Raw genomic sequence first — 22,961 nt, 5'->3', positions numbered from 1 at the left:
CAAAGTATTGATCAGGTCACTTCTGACAATTCTCCAGACCATCATTGAAGCAATGCTATGTGATCTTTGATGTGCAACTGAGAGACGATTCAGGGCTTTGAAGATGAGATTTTTGTTCTTGAGTCACTGGACTTAAATTCACAATGGTTTGACTCAGGGGCAAGTATGCAATCAGCTGAGCCAAAGCTGATAATTGTGTTAAAGTTTGTAAAAAGACATCATATGTCATTATATCATTATGTTATGAATTGTCTTTGCCAGGAACATTAAATTTGAGTTACAATTAAAAGGCACTGAAAAACTTTAACACAATATTTTATGCAGAGACCAGTAATGCATCCTCAAATGCCATTTTCATTACATATTTCAACACATTTCCTTCTCTGTTCATTGCCATCAATGGAAGCATTGGCCTAATGGTATTGCTGCTAGATGAGTAAGGTTATGTTGTGGGAACTTGGGCTTGAATTTCACAAAGATGGTGGAATTTGAATTCTATAACAATCCAGGATTAAGTTTAATGATGAGATGACTGTTTTAAAAGTGCATCTAGTTCACTGACATCCTTTAGAGAAGGCAACTATCATCCACAACAAAGTGGTTGCCTCTTAAATGACTGAGCAAAGCACGATCCATGGGAAACTCTACAGACAGCAAATGCTGGCCCATCCAGTAATGGCCATATCTCAGGTATGGACCAAAAAAACACTCCCCATCTTCCTTGTTGTAGTTCACTTTGTTGACAATTCCTCATTCCCTCACTAAGTGGTGTTCTTACTGAGCACAGCCAAGAACAGATTCCAGTCCCCAGTTTGATGCCAAAAGCTGGAATCACTTTTTAAGCAGACCTAGGGAAAGTGCTACTGATTTGTTCTGACAGTTATCAGTAAACTTTGTGACATTGGGAAGACTCTAAATATTTGCCACCAGTACAATCATTAGACATAATGCTGATGATTCAAATTCTTTATGTTGGTAAAGAATATTGTGTTCTACTTAAGTCAAAAAGTTATAAATTAAAAAGTGCAATTAAATTTAAAGTATAAGCTAAGGTATCAGTTTATCCATTTTGTATCCAAATTTATGAAAGGTGATTTTTAGTTCTAGCCAATTTTCTTTCCATCTGACTCCTGTCCTTTTGGTGTTGCAGGTTTGAAAGCATATCAGTGCAAATATGGCTGCCTGAAGAAATATTTATTTTGAATAAATGGCAAATCTAAAGTTCCACTCCAAAACAAATTGATTAAGTGCACATACATTCAGGGTGAAACATGCAGATTCGATAATGATCTTAGTGTTTCTTCAGACTTAACAACATTTGAATTTAATGGTGCTGGCAATTTTTCTTAAAAAAAAATCTAAAATTATGTAATAAATAAATCTCCACGAACAAAGGACAGTAGATCCATTTGGGCAGAGTAACTAAAATGAGCAAGGTAATTTCTCTCATTGATATCTATGCTGTGACCTTGAAAAATTATAGAATAATCATAGTAATGGTGCTCACTTAGAGTGATTGTCACTTGTTTTCATTTAATTTTTCTGGTGTATCTCAGATTAATCAATAAATATAGTTTCCAATATGTTTGGCCAGTGTCTTAAGTAGTGTTACAATTTGTTAATGGAATCTTCTATATGCTCCTTTTCAATCCAGCGGGAAACGTGAAGTTGCCATAATTGAACTGGACTAAAGAGCTGCTCTCGAATTATAGAGGGGCAACTGGTGGTGGCTTAGATATTTTCTAATCTGCTGTTACACATTTCAGTGGGGGGCGGGGGGGTGGTGGAACGTAAACTTGGACCTCCTGGTCCAGAGGGAAAGGCATTGCCTCCTGCACCCTAAAGCCCCCGAGGGTCACCGTGCCTCAGGCGAAGTTGAGAACAGTAATTTATGGTGACATCAAACTACGGATGCTGGAAATCTTTTGCAAAATTGATGCCAACAACACTGGGTCGATTCCTGTACTGTCTGAGGTTATCATGAAGGACAACAGAGATTGCTAGAAGCCTAGCAGATCTGGCAACATCTATGAAGAGAAAGCGGAGAAAACCAATATTTAGAGAAACCCTACCTTTGGGAACTTCAACAATTTCTGTTTTTATTGTAACTTCAGACGTTACTGGAAACAAAACCAGTGCTATTGGCATCACTAATCAGCTGTCTCGTCAACTGAGGCAAACTTACTCCTATCCCCTGCAGTATAGTGTGACTCATCACTGACAATAACACAAACACAGAAATTGCTGGAGAAATCAGCATGTCTGGCAGCATCTGTGGCAAGAAAGCAGAGTTAACATTTTAAGTCTGGTGACTCTTTAGCAGAACTGTTGGCAGTTAGGAAAAAGTGGCCTTTCTGCTGCAGATGAAGTTGGTTGGGGTAGAGGGGTGTGTGGAGAGTTGAGTGGATGCATGGAGATTGAGCCCACAGAGAGATATGAAAGGGGTAGGTAAACACAGAGGATAGCAGGCCAGGACAGAGAAAAAGCTGAATAAGTGATAAAAAGAGTAGGAGGCAATGGGTGAGTTGTACTGAATGCAACCCATATAGTGTGATAATAGGCCAAGGAGTAGGTGAAAATGTTTGACTGTGCTAAAAGCAACCCTGACATTACAAGACAGAGTGTGGGGTGGGTAAACTGGAAAGGATGGAATCGGTCTCTTAGGTTATTGAACTTGATGTTGAGTCCAAGAGACTGCAGAGACCCCAAGTGAAAAATGAGTTGTTGTTCTTCAAGCTTGCACTAAGGTTGAAGAAATGGTGGCATGAGAACACATTAGTGTATTGAAGTCACAGACAATCTGTTAGGGGGTGGCACAGTGGCTCACTGGTTAGCACTATTGCCTCATAGCACCAGGAACATGGGTTCAATTCCAGCCTAGGGCGACTGTCTGTGCGGAGTTTGCACAATCTCCCCATGTCTGTGTAGATTTCCTCCGGATGCTCTGGTTTCCTCCCAGAGTCCAAAGATGTGCAGTTAAGTTGACTGGTCATGCTAAATTGTCCTGTAGTGTCCAGGGACGTGGATTAGCCATGGGAAATGCAACATTACAGGGATGGGCTGGGTCTAGGTGGGATGCTCTTTGGAGGGTTGGTGTAGACTTGTTGGGCTGAATGGCCTGTTTCCGCACTGTAAGTATTCGATGGATTAACTGGAAGCTTGGGGTCATTTTTGTCGGTGGAATATAGACATTCCACATAACAGTTACCCAGTCTACACAACAAGGTGGTTCAGTGGTGAGCATTGCTGCCACACAGCATCCGGTACTTGGGTTCAATTCCAGCCTCAGTTGGCTGTGTATGGAGTTCGCACATTCTTCCTGTCTCTGCACGGGTTTCCTCTGGGTGGTCCAGTTTCATCGCACAGTCCAAACATGTGCAGGCTATGTGGATTGGCCTTGCTAAATTGTCCGTAGTATGGATGTGCGGGCTAGGCAGATTAGCCATGGGAAATGCAGGGCTACAGGAATAGGGTGACAGGGGGTGGCATGCTCTTTGGAGACTTGATGGGCTTATGCCTGAAATGCCGACTCTCCTGCTCCTGGAATGCTGTTTTTTTTTCCCAGCAGCACACCTTTTGACATTTGCTTCCTTCCACACTGTAAGGATTTTCCCTCCCCCCCACTGCAGATGATGCCAAACTGTGTACAGTGAATGCACCAGACTGGACAGAGGTGAAGTGCAGGCTGCTTCTCCCGCCAGGTCTGCTCCTGGGGCCTTGGGCGGTAAGAAGGAAATAAACGAATAGGTGTTGCACCTTCTGCGATTGCAAAGGGAAGCTGCGGTGGGGAGTCGTATTGGGAACGGAGGATGGGTAGGCCGGAGTCATAAAGCGCCAGTTGATTTGCGGACGGCACAGCCAAGCTCTAACAGTCACAGTCATGGCGACGACCTCCACCTCAGCGCGCAACCAACGGCCGCTGGGAAAGCGCGTGCTCCTCCGGGCGGGAACGTGAACCCGTGCGCGGTGACGTTCCCCCGTGCGCGATGACGTTAAGCGAGGCCGCCCCGCACGCCGCGGCCTGAGGCGGTTAATGGGCGTGGCCGCGGTGAGGGCGGGGTTTTGTTGGCTCCAGGAGTAGGCGGTCGTGCTGCCAGTGCGGGCGGTGGGCCGCTTGAGCGCCGTAGTTGTAACGGTCGAAACGAATATCCTCCCCCTCCCCCGTTATTGGTGAGGAAAGGACGAGGGATGGACACGTCTAACCAAGGTAAATGAAATTGGGCCGAGTGCAGCTGGAGCTTCGAGGCGCCGCCTGGTTTAAATTGATCCACGAGCCGTCTATGCCAGGGACGGTGTATAATCTCTGCTAATATGAGATTACATCTCCTCTCAGCAAGGGCCACCATAATCCGCCTCCCTCGATTTTCCTTTCTGCTGCGTGGTGCCAAAAGGAAAACTGCGTTCATCGTTCTAGTCAGCTAACGTTTTTACCGCCTGAAACTGACTCACCTTGAGGGATGTCGGTGCCAACAGTTGTTACAATTATTTGCATTTTTTAAAAAAAAAATTGAGCCAAACTGCAACTAATTTGCTCACTGCTGGGAATGCAATCATATCTTCTCGAGGTTTGGTGCTCCAATTTTGAGCCTTTCACGTGTTTTCACTCGTGTGACCTGCAGGTTGCTTTTAAATATTATTCCATTGTTTTTTGGTTCTGGAAGAGCATGTACTTAAACTGGATCACCATGAACAGCTCGTGATATTTTCTAACCTCGATTTACATATCATGTGCCAGTTATTTGCACAATTGAACGTTGCCGAAAGTGCACCACACATGGTATAATGCCACCTACGCGTCAGCAACTTAACTCCTATAATTGCAGAATCATCGAGTTTTTCTTTAAGAAGTTGTCTGCCTGTCGCGTAATGCATTTGTCAGTCATGGCTGTGATCTTTTAACACCTTGGCGTATATCTGATTTTAGGGATTTGGCTAGTAGTGGTGAACATTTGTTTTAAAAAAGCTTGCCATTGCTATGATCTTTGTGTGTGTGATTGTATTAGTTACTTACTAATAGCTTTTGGTTTACGAAAAAGTCTTTTTTCCCCCTTTGTTTTAGTTGTTCAAGGTATGTTTCTTCCAGTCTTAGGAATATTGTGTATTCATATTTGTAGATTACTGCATCAAATGGATATTTGACGTAGATTTGATTTTGAGTTATGTATGGTGCTGGACAGGCGCAGTAGGTCAGGCAGTATCTGAGGAGCAGGAGAATCGATGATTTGGGCATGACCTCTTCATCAGGAATTCCTGACCTGTGCTTTTCCACACTCTTGACTCCGATTTCCAGCATCTGCAGGCCTCACTTAGGTTTGATTTATTCAGCTGAGGTGGTTATTAGGACTAATTCTAACTTTTGCTTAACATATGTTTGTCTCTTGAACTGGTTGCTGTGTGATGCAAGAATCTTTTGAGTTGTAAAAGAGAAACATCTTCCCTTCTGCTGTCAGCTGCAGTGTTTGCATGTAAAATTATATCACCTGACCTATTTTGTTGGCAGTAGAAGGTGGAAGCATGATTCAGTTAATTGTTGAAACTATTTTAACATTAAAAGGAGCTACTTCGCAAATGCATTTTGAGGATACTTAAGTGACTCTGCTGTTTTATATTGGTCTAAACTGTTCTTAACTTGGGCAGAGAATTATTTTTCACTTGGCCTGTTGCATTAAAACTTGCCATTAATTCCTTGGTGTTTGCTCAGAATTCACTGGATGAATACAGGTGGGAAGGATGTTTTGTGAATGTTCAACTTGTTTCCCCAGAAATTATTTCATTCAATTATTTAATTTTTCATTTCCTGATATTCGCTTCCATTGCCCTAACCAGAAATGCATTAAATAAGTTTGTCACATGAACTTTTTAAATCTATACTGTATTTGCCATTTACTGGTTTGAACTACCTATTAGGAGAAAGTGAGGACTGCTATTACCTTGGATTTGTTCAATTTAATTTGAGTTTTTCTTCTAATGTATGTATTCCGTTCAGTTTACAGCCTAATATTTTAGGTTTTTTCAGACAAATACCAGATCTAAAGTTAAAATTCTAAATTGGAGGAAGGCCAGTTTTGAAATTATTAGGCAAGAACTCCCAAAAATTGATTGGGAGTGGATGTTTGCAGACATGGTGGCTCAGTGGTTAGCACTGCTGCCTCACAGTACCAGGGTCCCAGGTTCAGTTCCAGCCTCTGGCAACTCTGTGTGGAGATTGCACATTCTCCCTGTGTCTGTGTGGGTTTCCTCCGGGTGCTTCGGTTTCCTCCCAAAGTCCAAAGATGTGCAGGTCAGGTGAATTGGCCATGCTAAATTGCCCACAGCGTTAGGTGCATTAGTCAGAGGGAAATGTGTCTGGGTGGGTTATTCTTTGGAGGGTCGGTGTGGACTTGTTGGGCCGAAGGGCCTGTTTCCGCACTGTAGGGAATCTAATCCAAAATCCACAGGGATGGAAAATGGAAAGCCTTTGAAAATAAGATGAGAATCCAGGGACTGTTCGTTTTGGGATGAAGGGTGAGGCTGGTAGGCTTAGGCAATGCTGGTTGACTTGAGAAATTGAGGTTTTCATTAAGAACAAGAAGGAAGCATATATCAGGTATAGATTGAAAGTATGAAGGCAGTAAGAGTATACTTGAGGGAAGTCAGGAGGACGAAAAGGGGACATAAGATAGCTTTGGCAAATAGGGTTAAGGAGCATCTAAAGGGATTTTATAAATACATTTTAAGGACAAAAGGGTAACTAGGGAGAGAAAAGGGCCCCTCTAAGATCAGCAAGACATCAGTGTGGAACTGCAGGAAACAGGGGAGATAACAAGTATTTTGTATCAGTGTTTACTGTGGATATAGAAGTTGCAGAATGTGGGGAAATAAATAGTGACATCTTCAAATGTCCATATTTCGGAGATAGTGTTGGATGGCTGCAAATACCAATGTGGGTAAATCCTGGAACCTGATCAGGTGTACCCGAGAACTCTGTGGGAAGCTAGGGAAGTGATTGCTGAGCCCCTTGCTCAGATAGTTGCATCATCAATAGCCTTGAGTGAGGTGCTGGAAGACTGGAGGTTGGCAAATGTCATGCCATTATTTAAGAAAGAGGGTAAGGAAAAGCCAGAGAGCAAGAGACCAATCAACCTGACAGTACTGGTGGACAAATTGTTGGAGGAAATCCTCAGGGTCAGGACTTGCATCTATTTGGAAATGTAAGGACTGATTAAGGATAGTTAACATGGCTTTATGCGTAGGAAATCGTGTGTCTCTAGTCGTAGAATCATAGAAATGTACAGACCCTTCGGTCCAACCTGTCCATGCTGACCAAATATCCCAACCCAATCTCGTCCCACCTGTCAGCACCCTGCCCATATCCCTCCAAACCCTTCCTATTCACATACCCATCCAAATGCCTCTTAAATGTTGCACTTGTACCAGCCTCCCACTTCCTCTGGCAGCTCATTCCATACACGTACTACCCTCTGCGTGAGAAAGTTGCCCTTTAGGTCTCTTTTATATCTTCCCCTCTCACCCAAAACGTATGCCCTCTAGTTCTGGACTCCCTGACCCCAGGGCAAAGACTTTCTACTTATCCTATCCATGCCCCTCATAATTTTGTAAACCTCTATAAAGCCGCCCCTCAGCCTCCGACGCTCCAGGGAAAACAGCCTCAGCCTGTCCCTATAGCTCAAATCCTCCAACCCTGGCAACATCCTTGTAAATCTTTCTGAACCCTTTCAAGAATCACAACATCTTTCTGATAGGAAGAAGACCAGAATTGCGTGCAGTATTCCAACAGTGGCTTAACCAATGTCCTGTACAGCCGCAACATGACCTCCCAACTCCTATACTCAATACTCTGACCAATAAAGGAAAGCAAACAAAACATCATCTTCACTATCCTATTTATCTGCAACTTCACTTTCAAGGAGCTATGAACCTGCATTCCAAGGTCTCTTTGTTCAGCAACACTCCCTAGGACCTTATCATTAAGTGTATAAGTCTTGCTAAGATTTGTTTTCCCAAAATGCAGCACCTCGCATTTATCTGAATAAAACTCCATCTGCCACTTAAGTCCATTGGCCTATCTGGTCAAGATTCTGTTGTAATCTGAAGTAACCCTCTTTGCTTTCCACTATACCTCCAATTTTGGTGTCATCTGCAAACTTACTAACTGTACCTCTTATGCTCTTATCCAAATCATTTATGTAAATGACAAAAAGTAGAGGACCCAGCACCGATCCTTGTGGCACTCCACTGGTCACAGGCCTCCAGTCTGAAACACAACCCTCCACCGCCACCCTCGTGTCTTCTACCTTAGAGCCACTTCTGTATCCAAATGGCTAGCTCTCCCTGTATTCCATGAGATCTAACCTTGCTAATCAGTCTCCCATCGGGAACCTTGTCGTACGCCTTACTGGAGTCCATATCGACCACATCTACTGCTCTGCCCTCATCAATTCCTCTAGCTTGAGTTTTTTTTTCAAGAAATAATGGAAGAGGATTGAGGGCAGAGCAGTGAACATGATCTGAAGGGCTTTTGCCCGAAACATCAATTTTCTTGCTCCTTGCCTACTGTGCTGCCTGACCTCCTGTGCTTTTCCAGCACCCCTCTAATCTAGACTCTGGTTTCCAGCAAGTGCAGTCCTCACTTCTGCCTATGATCTGTCTGGACCTAAATAAGGTAATTGATAAGATTCCTCGTGGTAGAGTGGTTAGCAAGGTTGGATCTCATTGAATATAGGGAGAATTAGCCATTTGGATACAGCACTGGCTTGAAGGTAGAGGACAGGGTGTTAATAGTGCTTTTCAGACTGGAGGCCCATGCCCAGTGGTGTGCCACAACAAATGGTGCTGGGTCCACTGCTTTTTGTCGCTTATCCAAATTATTTGGATGTGAACCTAGATATGGTTACTAAGTTTACAGATGACACCAAAATTGGAAGTGCAGTGGACAGCAAAGGTTATCTCAGTACAGTGGGATCTTGATCACATAGGCCAACTTCATGCAGAGTATGGTGCGTGTATGGAATGAGCTGCCAGAGGAAGAGGTGGAGGCTGGTACAATTATAACATTTAAAAGGCATCTGGATGAGTATATGAATAGGAAGGGTTAGGAATGGGTATGGGCCAAATGCTGGCAAATGGGGTGAGGTTAATTTAGGATAGCTGGCCAGCATTGATAGGTGAGACCGAAATGTCTGTTTCTGTACTGTACATCTTTATGCCTGAGTTAGCCTCCATGACTTAGTTGTTTCATATTGAATTCATGTTTACTTTCTTGTACTTGCAGGATCTCTGCTTGTCTTATGTCATGATGAGTAAACATAGTTGTAGCATTTGTCATGTTTACAGAACTAAATGGTTTCAGGATGACTTTCTCTTACCAGTATTGCACTTTTGTACTGTTTAAAATTCGTTCTGTTTGATTTGGAGGCTGTTGTTGGATTGGGTGGACAAAATTAAAAATTATAACCTGGTGTTTATTTGGAAATGCTAATTTTTGGAGCACTGCCCTACTCCCACCTGATGAAGGAGCGGTGCTCTGAAAGCTAGCGCTTCCAAATAACCTGGTGGTGTTTGATTTTTAACTTTCTCTTTGATTGCTACTTTGTAGGGTGTTGACTGTTGACTTAACTAAAGGCTGTCTAAAATGTACGAAGGTGCTTTGATCTCCACTACACTGGCAATTTTTCAGAAATTGAAGTTTCAAGAGCACTTTTGAGAATGGATTTTGAAGATTTTAAGCTTTGTTAAATTATTCTGAGTTCAGAAGAAAACTTTTAGAATTTAACTGACCGATTAATAATTACAGAAGCTACAGTGGCAGAGGACGGGAAATACTGAGTGGCATGACCAGGGGTTGGTTTTGGAACTTTACTGTTTTCAATTGGAATACAAAGAAGGATTCAGATAACTGGTCTGCGTTGATCAAATTTGCAAACTATACCAAATTGAGAGGTGGTTGATCCTTAATAGACCACTTGAAGACTACAGGATGCATTCAGCAAAATATCTAGGTAGGTTGATTGACCTTAGTATTTCCTTCTGAATACAGATCTGTATATATTGTCAAACTGATGAAGTTCATTTCTGGTAATTACACTTTTTGCACTTGAGAGAAATAAGTCTCAAGTTGTTCATGCTTAACTGACTGATCTCGGAATTATAGCTAGAAGCATTTGGCTAAGATCACAAACAGAATAATGGTCCATAAAAATTCATTGGTATAATCAATGTAAAGAATGTGCCTATCAGTTACCTGTTAGTTATCAGGTAACTTTAAAGTAGATATTCTTTGTACGGAGAGAGTTGTTGCAAAATGACTGTGTGGTTGATGCAAGCAACATTGTTTTTAAATTGGGGAATATTAGATTTTGGAAGTAGAAAAGGATGCAAGGTGAATGACAACTAGTGGGGCTAGTTTTAAATCACTTCTTTGCAGACCAAGGTCAAAACAGTGGCTTTGAGTACTCCTGAGCTTTTTCCAAATGTTTCTTTTCTGATCATTTGGTAAATAGTTTCCTGATGTATTAAGGAAACACACGATCCAACAGGCTAATAGTGGTGGTCCCTCAATACGAATTCTTAGATTTTATTTGCAACCAGTCACATCTGCATTGTATGACATTGGCTGAAAGTAGTACTTGTTTTCTTTTTCTTGTCTTCTGCATAATCCTTTTTGGTAATTAGCATGCTCCTTTGATTCCAGTTTCTTCTAAAATGACAGTATTCAGGATGGGGAAAACAAAACCTGTGTTTAATTATATATTGCTGCTCTGTGATCCATAATCAAGATGTTAAAATCTGTTTGCAGTGTCGCAAATCACTTGACATTCATAATGCATGGAAATATGTAATAATTTTGTCTCGCTTTCATGCCTCAAGGTGTGAGGGAAGTGACATTTCTCTTAAACAACTAATAGTCATTTGATAGTTCAGTGAGACGTCGCATCATTTCGTTCCAAATATAGTGCATGGACTGCACTTTGATAACTTCTGTTCCTCCAGGAATTTTGCAGATTTGCAATCAGAGCTTCAGATGGATTATTTTAAGTGTCTGTGTGTTACTACCTTATTGTAACCAATGTTGTGTCTTCGACTGTATTTATTTGTTATTGCTGAAAATGGTTGAGTTGCACACGTATGATTAGTCTTGTATTGATATGTGGCCAAACTATTTTGGTTGATACAGCCAATGCAAATGCAGTTTAAAAACTTTCTTTATCTTTATACTTTGTGCCTTTCAGGCAACTTTGATCAATATTTTTCCTGTAAGGATGACAAGGAATGTCATGGAAGCTGCTTGTGTCTCATTGCTTTTGGCAATTGATTTGAACTGGCATTCCCATTAATGTTTGGCCTTTTGTAACAAATATTCACATTAATTCAAGTTCCTTTTATTTCAAAAGCTTCCACACATGAGGCTGTCTTAATAGTTAGTGTTAATCTTGACCTGATACGAACTTTGGTACCTCAATCATTTGAAATTTTGCATTTATCCTTGCACTCTGTTCAATGCCTCCAAATCCACCTAAAACAGACGTTTTAGTGAAACAATGTAATTACTTCATTTGACCTGTTTGGACAAACTGTATATCTGGGTCAGGTGGGACTTTAACCTGTTCTTCTGGCCCAGAGGTAGGAGCATGATGACTGCACCACAAGATCCTGGCACCCTCAATTATTTGGCATAGTGCAAATTGGAGTTGGTATTTTTTACTCGCAGTTCCTTAACTGTTCAGTGTTTGAATCCTGCTTGAATTGCACTGTTGGTTGGACAGCATGTGATGCTAATTGGTGCCAACACCATGAGGTTTATTGTGTTCTGACAAGGGTGAGATTTGGAACTTGCCACCTCATCCCACTCATGGACATTGTGGTGCTGTGGGCTTGACTCGATCAGAAAACTCTACAACAAGGAGAATGTTTCAGACCATCCCTCTGAAATTTGTTGAGTTTTTTTGTAATGTTCTATATGTCCATGTGGTATGCAGCTAAAATGTGGGTTAAATTGTAAAAGAATTGAAAAGCAATTTTTCAACACACCATTAATTTCCGGACTCTGGAATAAGCAGTTGGATTAAGGCCCAAATTGTTCTGTGCTTGGCATGAATTTGGGACTTGTCCAACTAAATTATTTCTTGTTTTTTGTAAGTCATGCAATCAGATCACATGCTTATTTGGTAATTATTTTAAAAAAAACTTGATTCCCTTTTGTTCATGTTGTCAACAACTGTATTTCGATCTAATTCCCTTATTTCAATTGGAAATACAGAATTTGTGGGATTGGTGTGAAATGAAGCTACAATGGGGGCGGAGTGCATTTGTCAGGATCTATACAGACAATTGTCTACACATTCTCATGCCAGTTTTCAAATTAGAAACCCTGTCCTGTAATGCCTTATGATCTATGAACAATCAGCATAGTACATGGGTCAATATTTGTAAACCATGTTTGATTATTCCAAGTTCTTTAATATTTGAAAACTATTTTTTGTGAAGTAGAAAACCTTTCACATTTATTGGCTTCAGGTCACACCTAGGTAACAACAGGTTGCAGGAGCTTCCCAGTGACTCACATTTGGACCACGCAAAGCATTCCATGTCCACCAGTGCCCACCCTATGTCCATGTTTGTTTCTGGTTCCGAGCTGATTGACTTTAGCAGCTGTAGGACGAGAAAGCAAATTGTGAAGAGTTTTGAAGAAAGTACTTCAAGGCCAATGGGAGAGCTGCCAGTAAGTTTGAGTTGCCTGTGATCATGGGATTTTTGGGTTATGAGCACACAAGGAGAAGCAATGAAAGCAGCATGGAGTGAATGTACGTTAAGATTTTTTTCTGAATGCACCTTTTTGCACTTTGCAAGTATAGACACTAGTTTCAATATTTCACCAACTTTTATACTTTCAATGAAATGTCATTATAACTCCTCTCTAGTTTTCTCTTTCTTTTTTAATCTTAGTTAACTTGACTTTGTTACCTGTTTGTCAGTCTTCTACCTCTAGCATATTAGCCCAAGGCCAGGAGCTCTTACTTTGTTTAGTTACCCTGCATGCAATAACTTAATCAAATGCCTTTTGGAAATCCTAATTATTCCCCTTTATCTACCTGCTGGTACCCTTGAATGCCAATAAATCTGTCAAATGTGATTTCCCTCAATAAAACCATGTTGAATCTGAATTGATTGTGTCCTTCTACTTTGAAATGGAATAAAAGGCGGAGGATTCTGGCTAATCCAAGATGGACGGGAAAAATTTCTGACTAACAGCTGCTCCTTTTCTTTGAGGTATTTTAGGTGTTGGAGGTGATTTCCTCGAATTCCAGGGGCAGCAATTACTGTTTCACATGCTGTTGCATTGTTTTGGAACTTTGAGAGTGGAAAAAGTCAAAACAACAGCAGTTTTAAAAAGGGATAGGTACAGACAAAGGAAGCAGATGGTGAGATCAGTGCAGGAGAGAAAGAAACTGACACCACAGTGAATCTGCATAGTTACTGCCTTTGCTGTTTGAACTCCTGGATGTCTGGACATCTGAGTGCGTCTGGGAAAATTAACAAGCGGTGAAATTCACAACTGATCTTGGAGGGACTGTTTGGGCAAAGTCTCAGCACCGAAACAGATAAGTGAATAGTTTTAAGTGTGACTGCAGAAACACTACAGTAGTGAGTAGTGGGTTCTTTTTTGATTGTTTTGAGATACGTCTCTTGAGTAAACTTAAAAAAAATAGCCATAACTCTTAATTTAACCTGGAGCAATGTTTTGTAGAGGAAAAAGACGGTGTTATTTTCTGGGTCTGTACATTGTGAAGGAGCAAAAATGACCTTCAGTAGAGTGACTTGAGCTTCTTGTCAGATGTGGGAGTTTGAGTTTATATCTGCAATAAATGCTGTTGGTTGCAAATCCTATCAGATCGAATTGATCGGTTGGAGAGACAGTTAGAAGCAATGAGGAATTTGCAACAGCAACAGCATGTGATGGATGGCAGTTATTGGAAAGGGAAAAAGTCTCAAAACCTATAACACTATTCCAATCCTACTCCTGTGTTTTGTTTGCAACTATAATGGCCGGCACTTTGTACACCTTCCTGCTCTCCATCATTTGCAAGTTTAAGCTTTGGATTTTTGCTTGTGCCTCTTTATCTGGTAAATGCTGGTTCCTTACTTCCTGGATTTCTGTGTATTCAGCAAAAAGCCCCTCTCAGATTAAGTCACCAAATTTCACATCTGGGAAAAAAAATCTTGCATTTGCTATACAGAACCTTTTCAAGATCTCAGACATCCTGAAGTGTTGTTGAAAGTAGCCACTGTTTTGTTGCAATTTACACACAGCTAAGATTTCACGACTAGTAAGTATTGGTAGAGAAGGTTTGTACTTAAAAATATTTTTGTTCTCGGATGCATACCTTCTGTCTTTGCCTTGCTATTGTGTGTTTATATGCCCATGGTGCAAAAATTTTGAATTTAATATTAGTTATTCTCTATATATAACTAATAATTTATGGGAATTATCTATGGTACAATTGTCTGCCCATCCCTTTTTATAATTTAAAGGAATCTGGCACCAAGTATTTTTAAATCACGATGCATACTTCAATCAGGAAGTACACCAGATTCAACCTCGCTAAATTGCATGCACGCACCAATTGATTGCTGACAATATGCAGATTCTGATGTCCGTCATACAATATAGTCGAACGTGCTTTAACTTAAACAGCTGAATAAAAAAAATTCATAAATATCAAAAGAACTCTCCTACCAATGTTACTATAGGACGGGTGAGCCACTTACAGGTTTGTTCTTCAAAAGGCTAGAAGGATAAACCCAGCAACTCCAAGAGTCACTTGAAAGTTTTTTCACTACGAAATGATCATCTTAGCCAAATATGGGTTAATTAACATAATAGTGTATTGTAATCATGATTTGCTTTTAACAAAGCTGATGAGGGGAATGCTGCCAAGATGTAAATGAACTTCAACAGGGCTTGACAATGCGCTGCATAATTGCCTTGCCCAGACGGCTTCTCTATGGGACAAACATGCACGTAGCAGTAAATTGCAGAAGTGGTGGTGGTGTTGTGGTAATGTCACTGGATTAGTCACCCAGTAAATATACTGGAGATATGGATACAAATCCTGTGGCAGATGGTGAAATTTGAATTCAGCCCAATGTTGGCCCATTACAGCAGTTGTCTCAGTTGCCAAAAACTCATCTTGTTTGCTGCTGTCCTTTTTTGGGAAGGCAATCTGCCATCCTTACCTAGCCTGGCCTACGTGTGAATCCAGACCCATAGCAATGCAATTGAGTCTTGACTATCTTCTGGACAATAAATGCTGTCCCAGCCAGTGGTTCCCTCAACCAGTGATGTTATTTTTTTTAAGAACTACCCAAGTGACAAAATAGTGGTGGATGGTTGTTTCCCCTGGGCTACTGCTTTCCTTTATTTAACTGAAAGGGCCTAGAATTGGGTGCAATATTAAAAATTTGCAGAAAGCATTAAATGTGAAATGGTTGTGAACTGTGAGCAGGCAATTAATAGATTCTGAGAAAGACTTGGCCAGGATAGGTGGCCAGTTGAAGTGATGGTATTTAATGCAAAATACTTAAAAAATTGGGACGGCAATGTTTTCTTTTAGTGCGTTCTTGACTGTTCTGGAGTACCTGGGAACATAGGAGTAAGGTGCAGGAGTAGGTCATTTGGCCTTTTCAGTTTCCAAGAACATATGGTAAGCTCCTGGTTGATCAGGTTGTATTCTCAATGTCACTTTCCTATCTGCTTATCATTACCCCTGAATCCTTTGTCCACCAAACATCTACCTGATTTGGCCTTGAATAAATCTTAATGGACCCAGTCCCTATTCCTTTTCTGAGAAAGGAAATCCACACTTTGACAAGATCAAAATTCTTGTCTGCCCTTTTAAAAATTCACTCGGGGGGATGTAGGCATCGCTGTCTGGTCAGGATTTATTGTCTGTCTCCAGTTGTCCTTTAATGGTGGTGGTAGGCTGCCACCTTGAACTACTTCAGTCTATCTACTGGAGGTAGACTCTCAATGCTGTTAGGGAGTGAATGTCAGGGTCTTGACCCAGTGATGTTGAAAGAATAGTGATACATTTCCAAGTCAGGATGGTGCACAGCTTGGAGGGGAACTCTCAGGTGGTGGTGTTCCCATATATTTGCTGCCCTGTCTCTTTTTAGATGGAAGTGGTCATGGAGTTAAAGTGCTATCTAAGGAAACTTGGTGAATTTCTACAGTTCATTTTATAGATGGTATGCATAGATGCTACTGTGCACAGGTGGTAGAGGCCCTGGATGTGGTGCCAATCGAGGAAACTACTTTTTGAAGTGTCAAGACTTTTGTGTTGAAGTTGCATGTATTCAAACAAGTTGGGAGTATTTCATCATACTCCTGATGTGCATCTGAAAGATAATGGATAGGTTTTGAGTCAGGAGGTGAGGTACTTGTTCCAGGATTCATGGTATCTAACTTGTACTTGTAGCTACTCTATTTACATGGCTAATTCAGTTATATTTCTGGTCAATGACCACCACTCAATGTTGATGATGGGATATTTTCTGATGGTCATAATTGAATGTCATGGGTTGATGGTTAGATTGTTTTCTCCAAATGAGAGGAAGGCATTGGCTGGCATGAGCATGATTTTGCCACTTGTCAGCCCAAGACTGGATATTGTCCAGTTCTTGCTATATTTGGATCTGGACTGCTTTAGATCTATGGAATTCTGAAAGGTGCTGGACATTGCAATCATTGGTGAACACAGTTACTTCTGACCTTTCCAGGAAACATGATTTATCATGCAGCTGAAGATGATTGCACCGAGGACATTAAATCTTTAAACCATGTCCCCTAGTTTTCATCTTGACACTTTAGGGAACCCCCTCCTATTCAGTCTATTTAATGAGACTGAATAGGACTGACTGACTCTATTCAGTCTCATTAAAATGGTGTTTTAATAAATCACTTCTCTAAACTCCAATGAATATGGTCCTAATGATCCAACCTCTCTCCCAAAAATTGTTTTTTGTTCCCAGTAATGAGTTGTGGTTTTTTTCTTTGAACTGTTTCTCAGGCAATTGTGTTTTTTCTCAAATGAGGAAACCAAAACACTCCAGATATGATCTCATCAACAGTCATAGTAAAACCTTCCTACTTGTCTATCTCATTCCCCTTGCAATAAACAAAACGTTCCAATTGCCTTCCTAATGGCTTGCTATTTCCACATACTGGCTTTTGGTAATTCATTTACCACGATACCTGTGTCTCTCTGTAATCAAAGTCCTGCAATCTCTCTTTGTAAGTGGCACACTGCTTTCCTGTTCTTCCTACCAAAATGGAAAAGTTCACATTTATTTTCAAAATGTGCCATCTATCAATTTTTGCCCAGTCATTTAACCTGCCTCTATCCCTTTTATTCTCCACCTGTTCTTGACAACGTAATTTCTCAGGTATCTTTTGAGTCACCATACGTTTGTTTCCCCACATCCAAATTGTTGATACAGATGGTAAATAATCTAGGACCTAGCATTAATCCCTGTAGTACTTTCAAGTTAGTTTGCAAACCCAAGAGACCCATTTATCTCTACTTCGGACTTTGTGTAAGCCAACAAATCCTTTTATTTGTGCTAATATATTACTCCCTACCCCATGCTCTGTTGGCTTGCACAATAGCCTTTGAACTGGCACCTTATTGGCTTCCTTTTTATCTACTATGAAAGTTACCATTTTAAACACTGTCCTCTTTTGCAAAGCCATGTCACCTTTGCCAGATCGTATTATGATCTTAAGTATTCTGCTATAACCTTATCTCTGAATTTGGTCACCTTCCCATTACAGATTAAGCTAACTGGCCTATAGCTGCCTGGTTTCCATCATCTCCTTTCTCAAATAAATATTTTATATTGTGTGCAGTTCTGGTCTGTCTCCAATAGGAAAGATGTTGTGAAACTTGAAAGGGTTCAGAAAATATTTACAAGGATGTTGCCAGGGTTGGTGGGTTTGAGCTATAGGGAGAGGCTGAATAGGTTGGTGCTGTTTTCCCTAGAGCATTGGAGGCTGAGGGGTGACCTTTTATTTGAGGTTTATAAAATCATGAAGGGCATGGATAGGATAAATAGACAAGTCTTTTCCCTGAGGTGGAGTAGTTCTGAACTAGTGGGCATAGGTTTAGGGTGAGAAGGATAAGATTTAAGAGGGATCCAAGGGGCGACCTTTTCAAGAAGAGGATTGTGAGTATATGAAATAAGCTGCCAGAGGAAGTGGTGGAGGGTGGTACAATTACAACATTTAAAAGGCATCTGGATGGGTATATGATTAAGAAGGGGTTAGAGGGGTATGGGCCAAATGCTGGTAAATGGAACTAGATTAGGTTAGGATATCTGGTCGGCATGGACAAGTTGGACTGAAAGTCTGTTTGTGCTGTACAACTCTGACTCTGTCTGTTTTTCAAGCCATTGGGACCTTTCAGTGTCCAAGGAATTTTGAAACATGATATCCGATGCAAACTGCAAACTGATTCATCGCTTGTAAAATCCTTAAATCCTAAGATCTTACTGAGCAGAAGTGACCCATTTATGTCTACTGTTGGCGGTTATCTCGTCAATCTCCCTCTCCCTCCCAGTATGTTACCACCATGTCACTGATTTTTATTTTCTCTCTCCGGATCTTAGATGTTGCATTATCATGTCTTCTGGAAATCTAACTGGAGTGCACTTGAGTTTCTCTTCGCACTCAAAGGACTCCAATAAACTGGTTAAACTTGATTTTGCTTTTGTAGAACCAAGTTGACTTCCCGATTACCATTTTGAAAAATGTCCTGTTATGATATCTTTAATGATGTGTACGTGCAGCTAGACATGAACAATATCTAGGCTGCGGCTGAGTGGTCAGTAATTTTCAAGTTGCATGTATTTATGACTGGCATTGTCAGAAACTCCAGTCAGTCTAAAGTTCTTTTTGTCTTGAGGGTGTCCTCTTTACCAACCCTCAGTTGGATAATGAAATCATCCATTCCTGGCAAAAGCAAGTTCAGCACACAGATGAATAGAAAGAGAGCATAGAGTTTGTCTCAAAACAAAGATCCAAGTCTTCCAGTCAGTGTATCTTGGGTCAGTTTTTTTTGGCTGTAGGGCAAGAAAACCTTGTCAGCAAGGCATAGACTTGATGTGTTCCACCTTGAGTGTACAAGATCTATTTGCAATATCTTCCCCCAAAATCCATTACAGTTGATCACTTAATATCTCAAATTAACAGTATATCACATTACCACATTTTCTAAAATTATGCAACAATTCCCTATTATGTAAAAATCATTTTCTACACAGCGTAATTTGATTCTCTCTCTTTCTATTTTTCAGGCACAATGTCAGTTTCAATTTTCTGTTCCACAAATGCAAGTTCTTATCTTAATGCTGCATGCACGACATTGTGCTGGAGGTGTTGGCTATATTGTGAAGATCTACAGATGTTTAAGATCTGCTCAAACAGAGTAGATCCCATCTGATAAATGACAGAGACATGAGAATTCCAACAAGACACATTAAGTACAAAGCTGGTTTAAAACGGAGTCCTAAAATTTACTAGCTTGGGCAATAATTGGTGTAGTGAAATAATTTTGGCATTTGTAAACAATTTGTTTGAGAATGAAAGAAGAAGGAATTTGTCCTGAAAAATGTCCAAGGGTAAATGTGCTATGAAAATGAAAACCATCCACTGGCCTAATATTAAGAAGCATGTATCACAGTGGGTCAGAATGGTTTTGTCAGCACCTGAAATGCCATGTGTAACAATGCATCTAATAGGTCAAATTAAACTTGAGTGCAGTTAAGATCATCAATCAACTACTAGTTGTTTTAAAAATAAGTTGTGTTATAGCAGAAAATCTAGAGACACTCAAACAACCAAATGACCTCTGCAAACATTACCAGTTTTCAGTAATTCATCAGACAGCCACAAAAATGAGTACCCTTTGACGCATCTGCAACAGCAACTGTACTGTGAAGTGGAAAGATTCAAAACTATTTCAGTGAAAATAACAAGACTTGAGAGAACTAGACTTATGAAAATTCAAATCTTACAGTAACTTTCAAACCTGCAACTATGCTGAACAGGTTTTTTTCTGGCGCTTTTGTTTGTATCTGCAGTAATGGTTGGATAGGTGAGGGTATTGTCCTTTTATACTTCTGATAGCCAGTTGGTGAAAGAAATCAAAACTGGTCATTATTTGAAATATCTTCAGTGGGTGGAAGAAAATAACATGTGTCCCCTTCATTCCACTTGTATATTTTTTTGTCAGTAAGGTCTTCTCGTTTTTCTAAACAATCTGCTCAGCCATGTTATGGCACCACTTCAGCGCAAGCAGCAATTGAATCCTGACTTTCTGGCCCTGAGGTAGGAACCCTACCATTGTTCCACAATATCATCTTGAAGGATCATTTTTTTTAAATAAACTTGATTGAGCCATTGTCCACTGCTGTGCATGGCCTTTTGAGTGGGGTTTTAACCCAGATCTTCTGGCTTGGAACCAGGAGTGCTATGTTACGAGGCATACTATGTTTTAAGAACCATGCAATCAATGTCCTCCATCTGTGTATACATAATTTTCAATTATATTAATAAACAAGGCTATATTGAGCAGTGAATACAATATACAAAATTGAAATAACTGCACTCAAATTTGTTTTATTTTGAAACATTTGGGCCATGCATTGTCTCCGTTCCTAGCATAGGGCAGAGAAGTCTGTTGCTTTCGGTTTTTGATTTTTGAACTGAAGTTTTAAATGTGACTTCATTCTTCTCTCAACTATTATACATACTTTATTGTATGTAGCAGCTTTTTTCACACTCCGCTAACTTTCCTGATCTTGCTCATTAAGGTACCTTTCTTTAACGAAGGTTATGGATATCTTCCTAAGTGATCTGTACACCGTTTGCTCTTTGACATATTTCTGATAGCTGATTGGAGGAGTGTCACCTTGCCTGGTGACTAATTCTTTAGAGAATTTAATTGCAGTATTTTTTTTTTCGCAGTTACTGCTTGTGAAATAAGGTTTCGTTGAGCTTGGCTATAAGGCAGGATAGATCCCATTGTTGTATGGCATCACTATGAAATGTTGATTTGCCGTTGCATGTCTGGGAGTGTTGGCCTTGGAGTATTAAATTCACTTCATGTGAGACGTTATCTTGTCCTCTTTGTCTCTTAGCTCGTTGACTTCATATTTATGATGCCAACAGATATGAGGAAGCTGACAAAAACATAAGGTTTTTTAAAAATTTCCTCATATTCAAAACTTAGGGGCTCAATCTTGTTTCCAAACAGTGGGTGGATTATTGTCAGAGGCTAATATAACAAAAAAATCCAGTAGGCACCCAAGTTACACATTTGAAGTGGGAAATGAAAGCACCTGTCATGTGTTGATAATTTAAATCTTGGTTTTATCCATTCATGAGATTTGGGCCTTGCTGGCTAGGTCAACATTTAATGTATCTCTAATTGCATTTGAGAAGTTGTTAGTGAGCTGTTACCTTGAACTACCCGAGTCCATTCAGTGAAATAGACCCAGTACTTTTTTTGGAATGGAGTTTCAGGACTTTGACTGGCAACACCGAAAAAATATATTGCATTCCTAAGTCAGAATGGTGAGTAGCCTGGATGTTAAAACAATGAAGAATTTGTGGGCATATTATTTATCGACTAAAGATATTGCTGTGCTGTGTGGTAACAGCACAAGGTAAGGGAACAAATGTCATATTAATTTGGGCCAAGTGCAGATTTGATTTGTTCACCTTTTGAATTGTTAATTTTCTTTTTTGCAATGCCTGGCAGAATAGTAGTCAAACTACTTTCTATTCTTTGTTGCTGTTGATCTCTGCACAGAAGAGGGAGGTGTACTATTATCAATTTTTTTTTAAATTGCATGGAGCAGTCTGTAAATTTATCTTTTCCTCAGAGCTGAAGTGAAAACTGCTGTGTTGATGCTAGCCTGAACATTGAGGTGATTAAGGTGAGGTGAGCATCATTAATGAAGTGCGGGAAGCAGGATGCCATGTTTGCATGGAGGATGGGGCAGGAAATTCTGAAGTACCTCTACGAAAGGGACTGGGAGCAGCAGATGTCCAGGAAAATCAACTCTTAGAGTGTGGGACCCCAAGAAATGGCAGCAGTGCCACAGAGTTTTAATGACTGGCAGTGATCAATCCCAGAGAATGCATTTTCACAAGACATTGATTTTACCCACTACACCACAGCCTCTTCCATTGTTCTATACATTGCACTCCTGTAACTTAGCAAGCATCCATCCTAAATTCAGGCATGTGCAAAAACCCAGATGCTTTACCTCCTATTTGCATGCTGACCAATGCTGGCAACCTCTTTACAGCTCTCACGGCTTTGACATACTTGAAGCTGTTCAGCTTTGACAGGCCCGTCACTTAACCACTCTGCTTCATAACGTGAAGGTGCTGGTGTTGAACTGGGGTGGACAAAGTTAGAAGTCACACGACACCAGGTTATGATCCAAAAGGTTTATTTGAAATCTTGCAAGCTTTCAAAGCATAACCCTTTGCCAGGTGCAGAGAGAGTAGTGAACACCAATCCAGAGTTTATTGGCAGTGAGATCAAACGAGAGATCATACAACTGGTGTGAGTGGAGTGTCAGAAGTGTTTGCAGGTAACCAAGTGTGTTAGACCCTGTGCAAAGTTGATAAAGGAAATGTCTCTGATGTGTTGCCATGACAATCAGGCCTGGTGATAGCAACATACAAAAAGAGACGTCTCTGGTCAGACACTGAATTGTCGGTGTGAGACTTTAAGAATCTGAGTTTTAATCTGGAATCAGGTTAGTTTTATTTCAAAAGATGGAATTTATAAGCTGCCACATTGACTGTGACTACAAATTGTTTTTTGAACAAAATAGAATGCATCTACAAATGAACAAACATTTTGGATGAAATGATTCACCTTCTAGAT

General features: G+C 40.5%; 1 protein-coding gene across 3 annotated transcripts in view; it reads left to right on the top strand.

The window, feature by feature from the left end:
* Positions 1 to 4,031: 4,031 nt before the first annotated feature.
* Positions 4,032 to 22,961, top strand: part of tpd52 (tumor protein D52) — a 147,726-nt gene continuing 128,796 nt past the window's right edge. For all 3 annotated transcript variants that reach the window (XM_060822802.1, XM_060822800.1, XM_060822801.1), the window contains exon 1: positions 4,032 to 4,207. In XM_060822802.1, coding sequence (XP_060678785.1) covers positions 4,189 to 4,207 — 19 coding nt within the window. In that variant the 5' untranslated portion in view covers positions 4,032 to 4,188. The remainder of the gene's footprint in view (positions 4,208 to 22,961) is intronic.

The sequence above is a fragment of the Hemiscyllium ocellatum genome, chromosome 4 (genome assembly GCF_020745735.1).
Source record: "Hemiscyllium ocellatum isolate sHemOce1 chromosome 4, sHemOce1.pat.X.cur, whole genome shotgun sequence".
In the NCBI taxonomy this organism is placed as follows: Eukaryota; Metazoa; Chordata; class Chondrichthyes; order Orectolobiformes; family Hemiscylliidae; genus Hemiscyllium; species Hemiscyllium ocellatum.
This window is presented reverse-complemented; position numbering and strand designations above follow the sequence as displayed.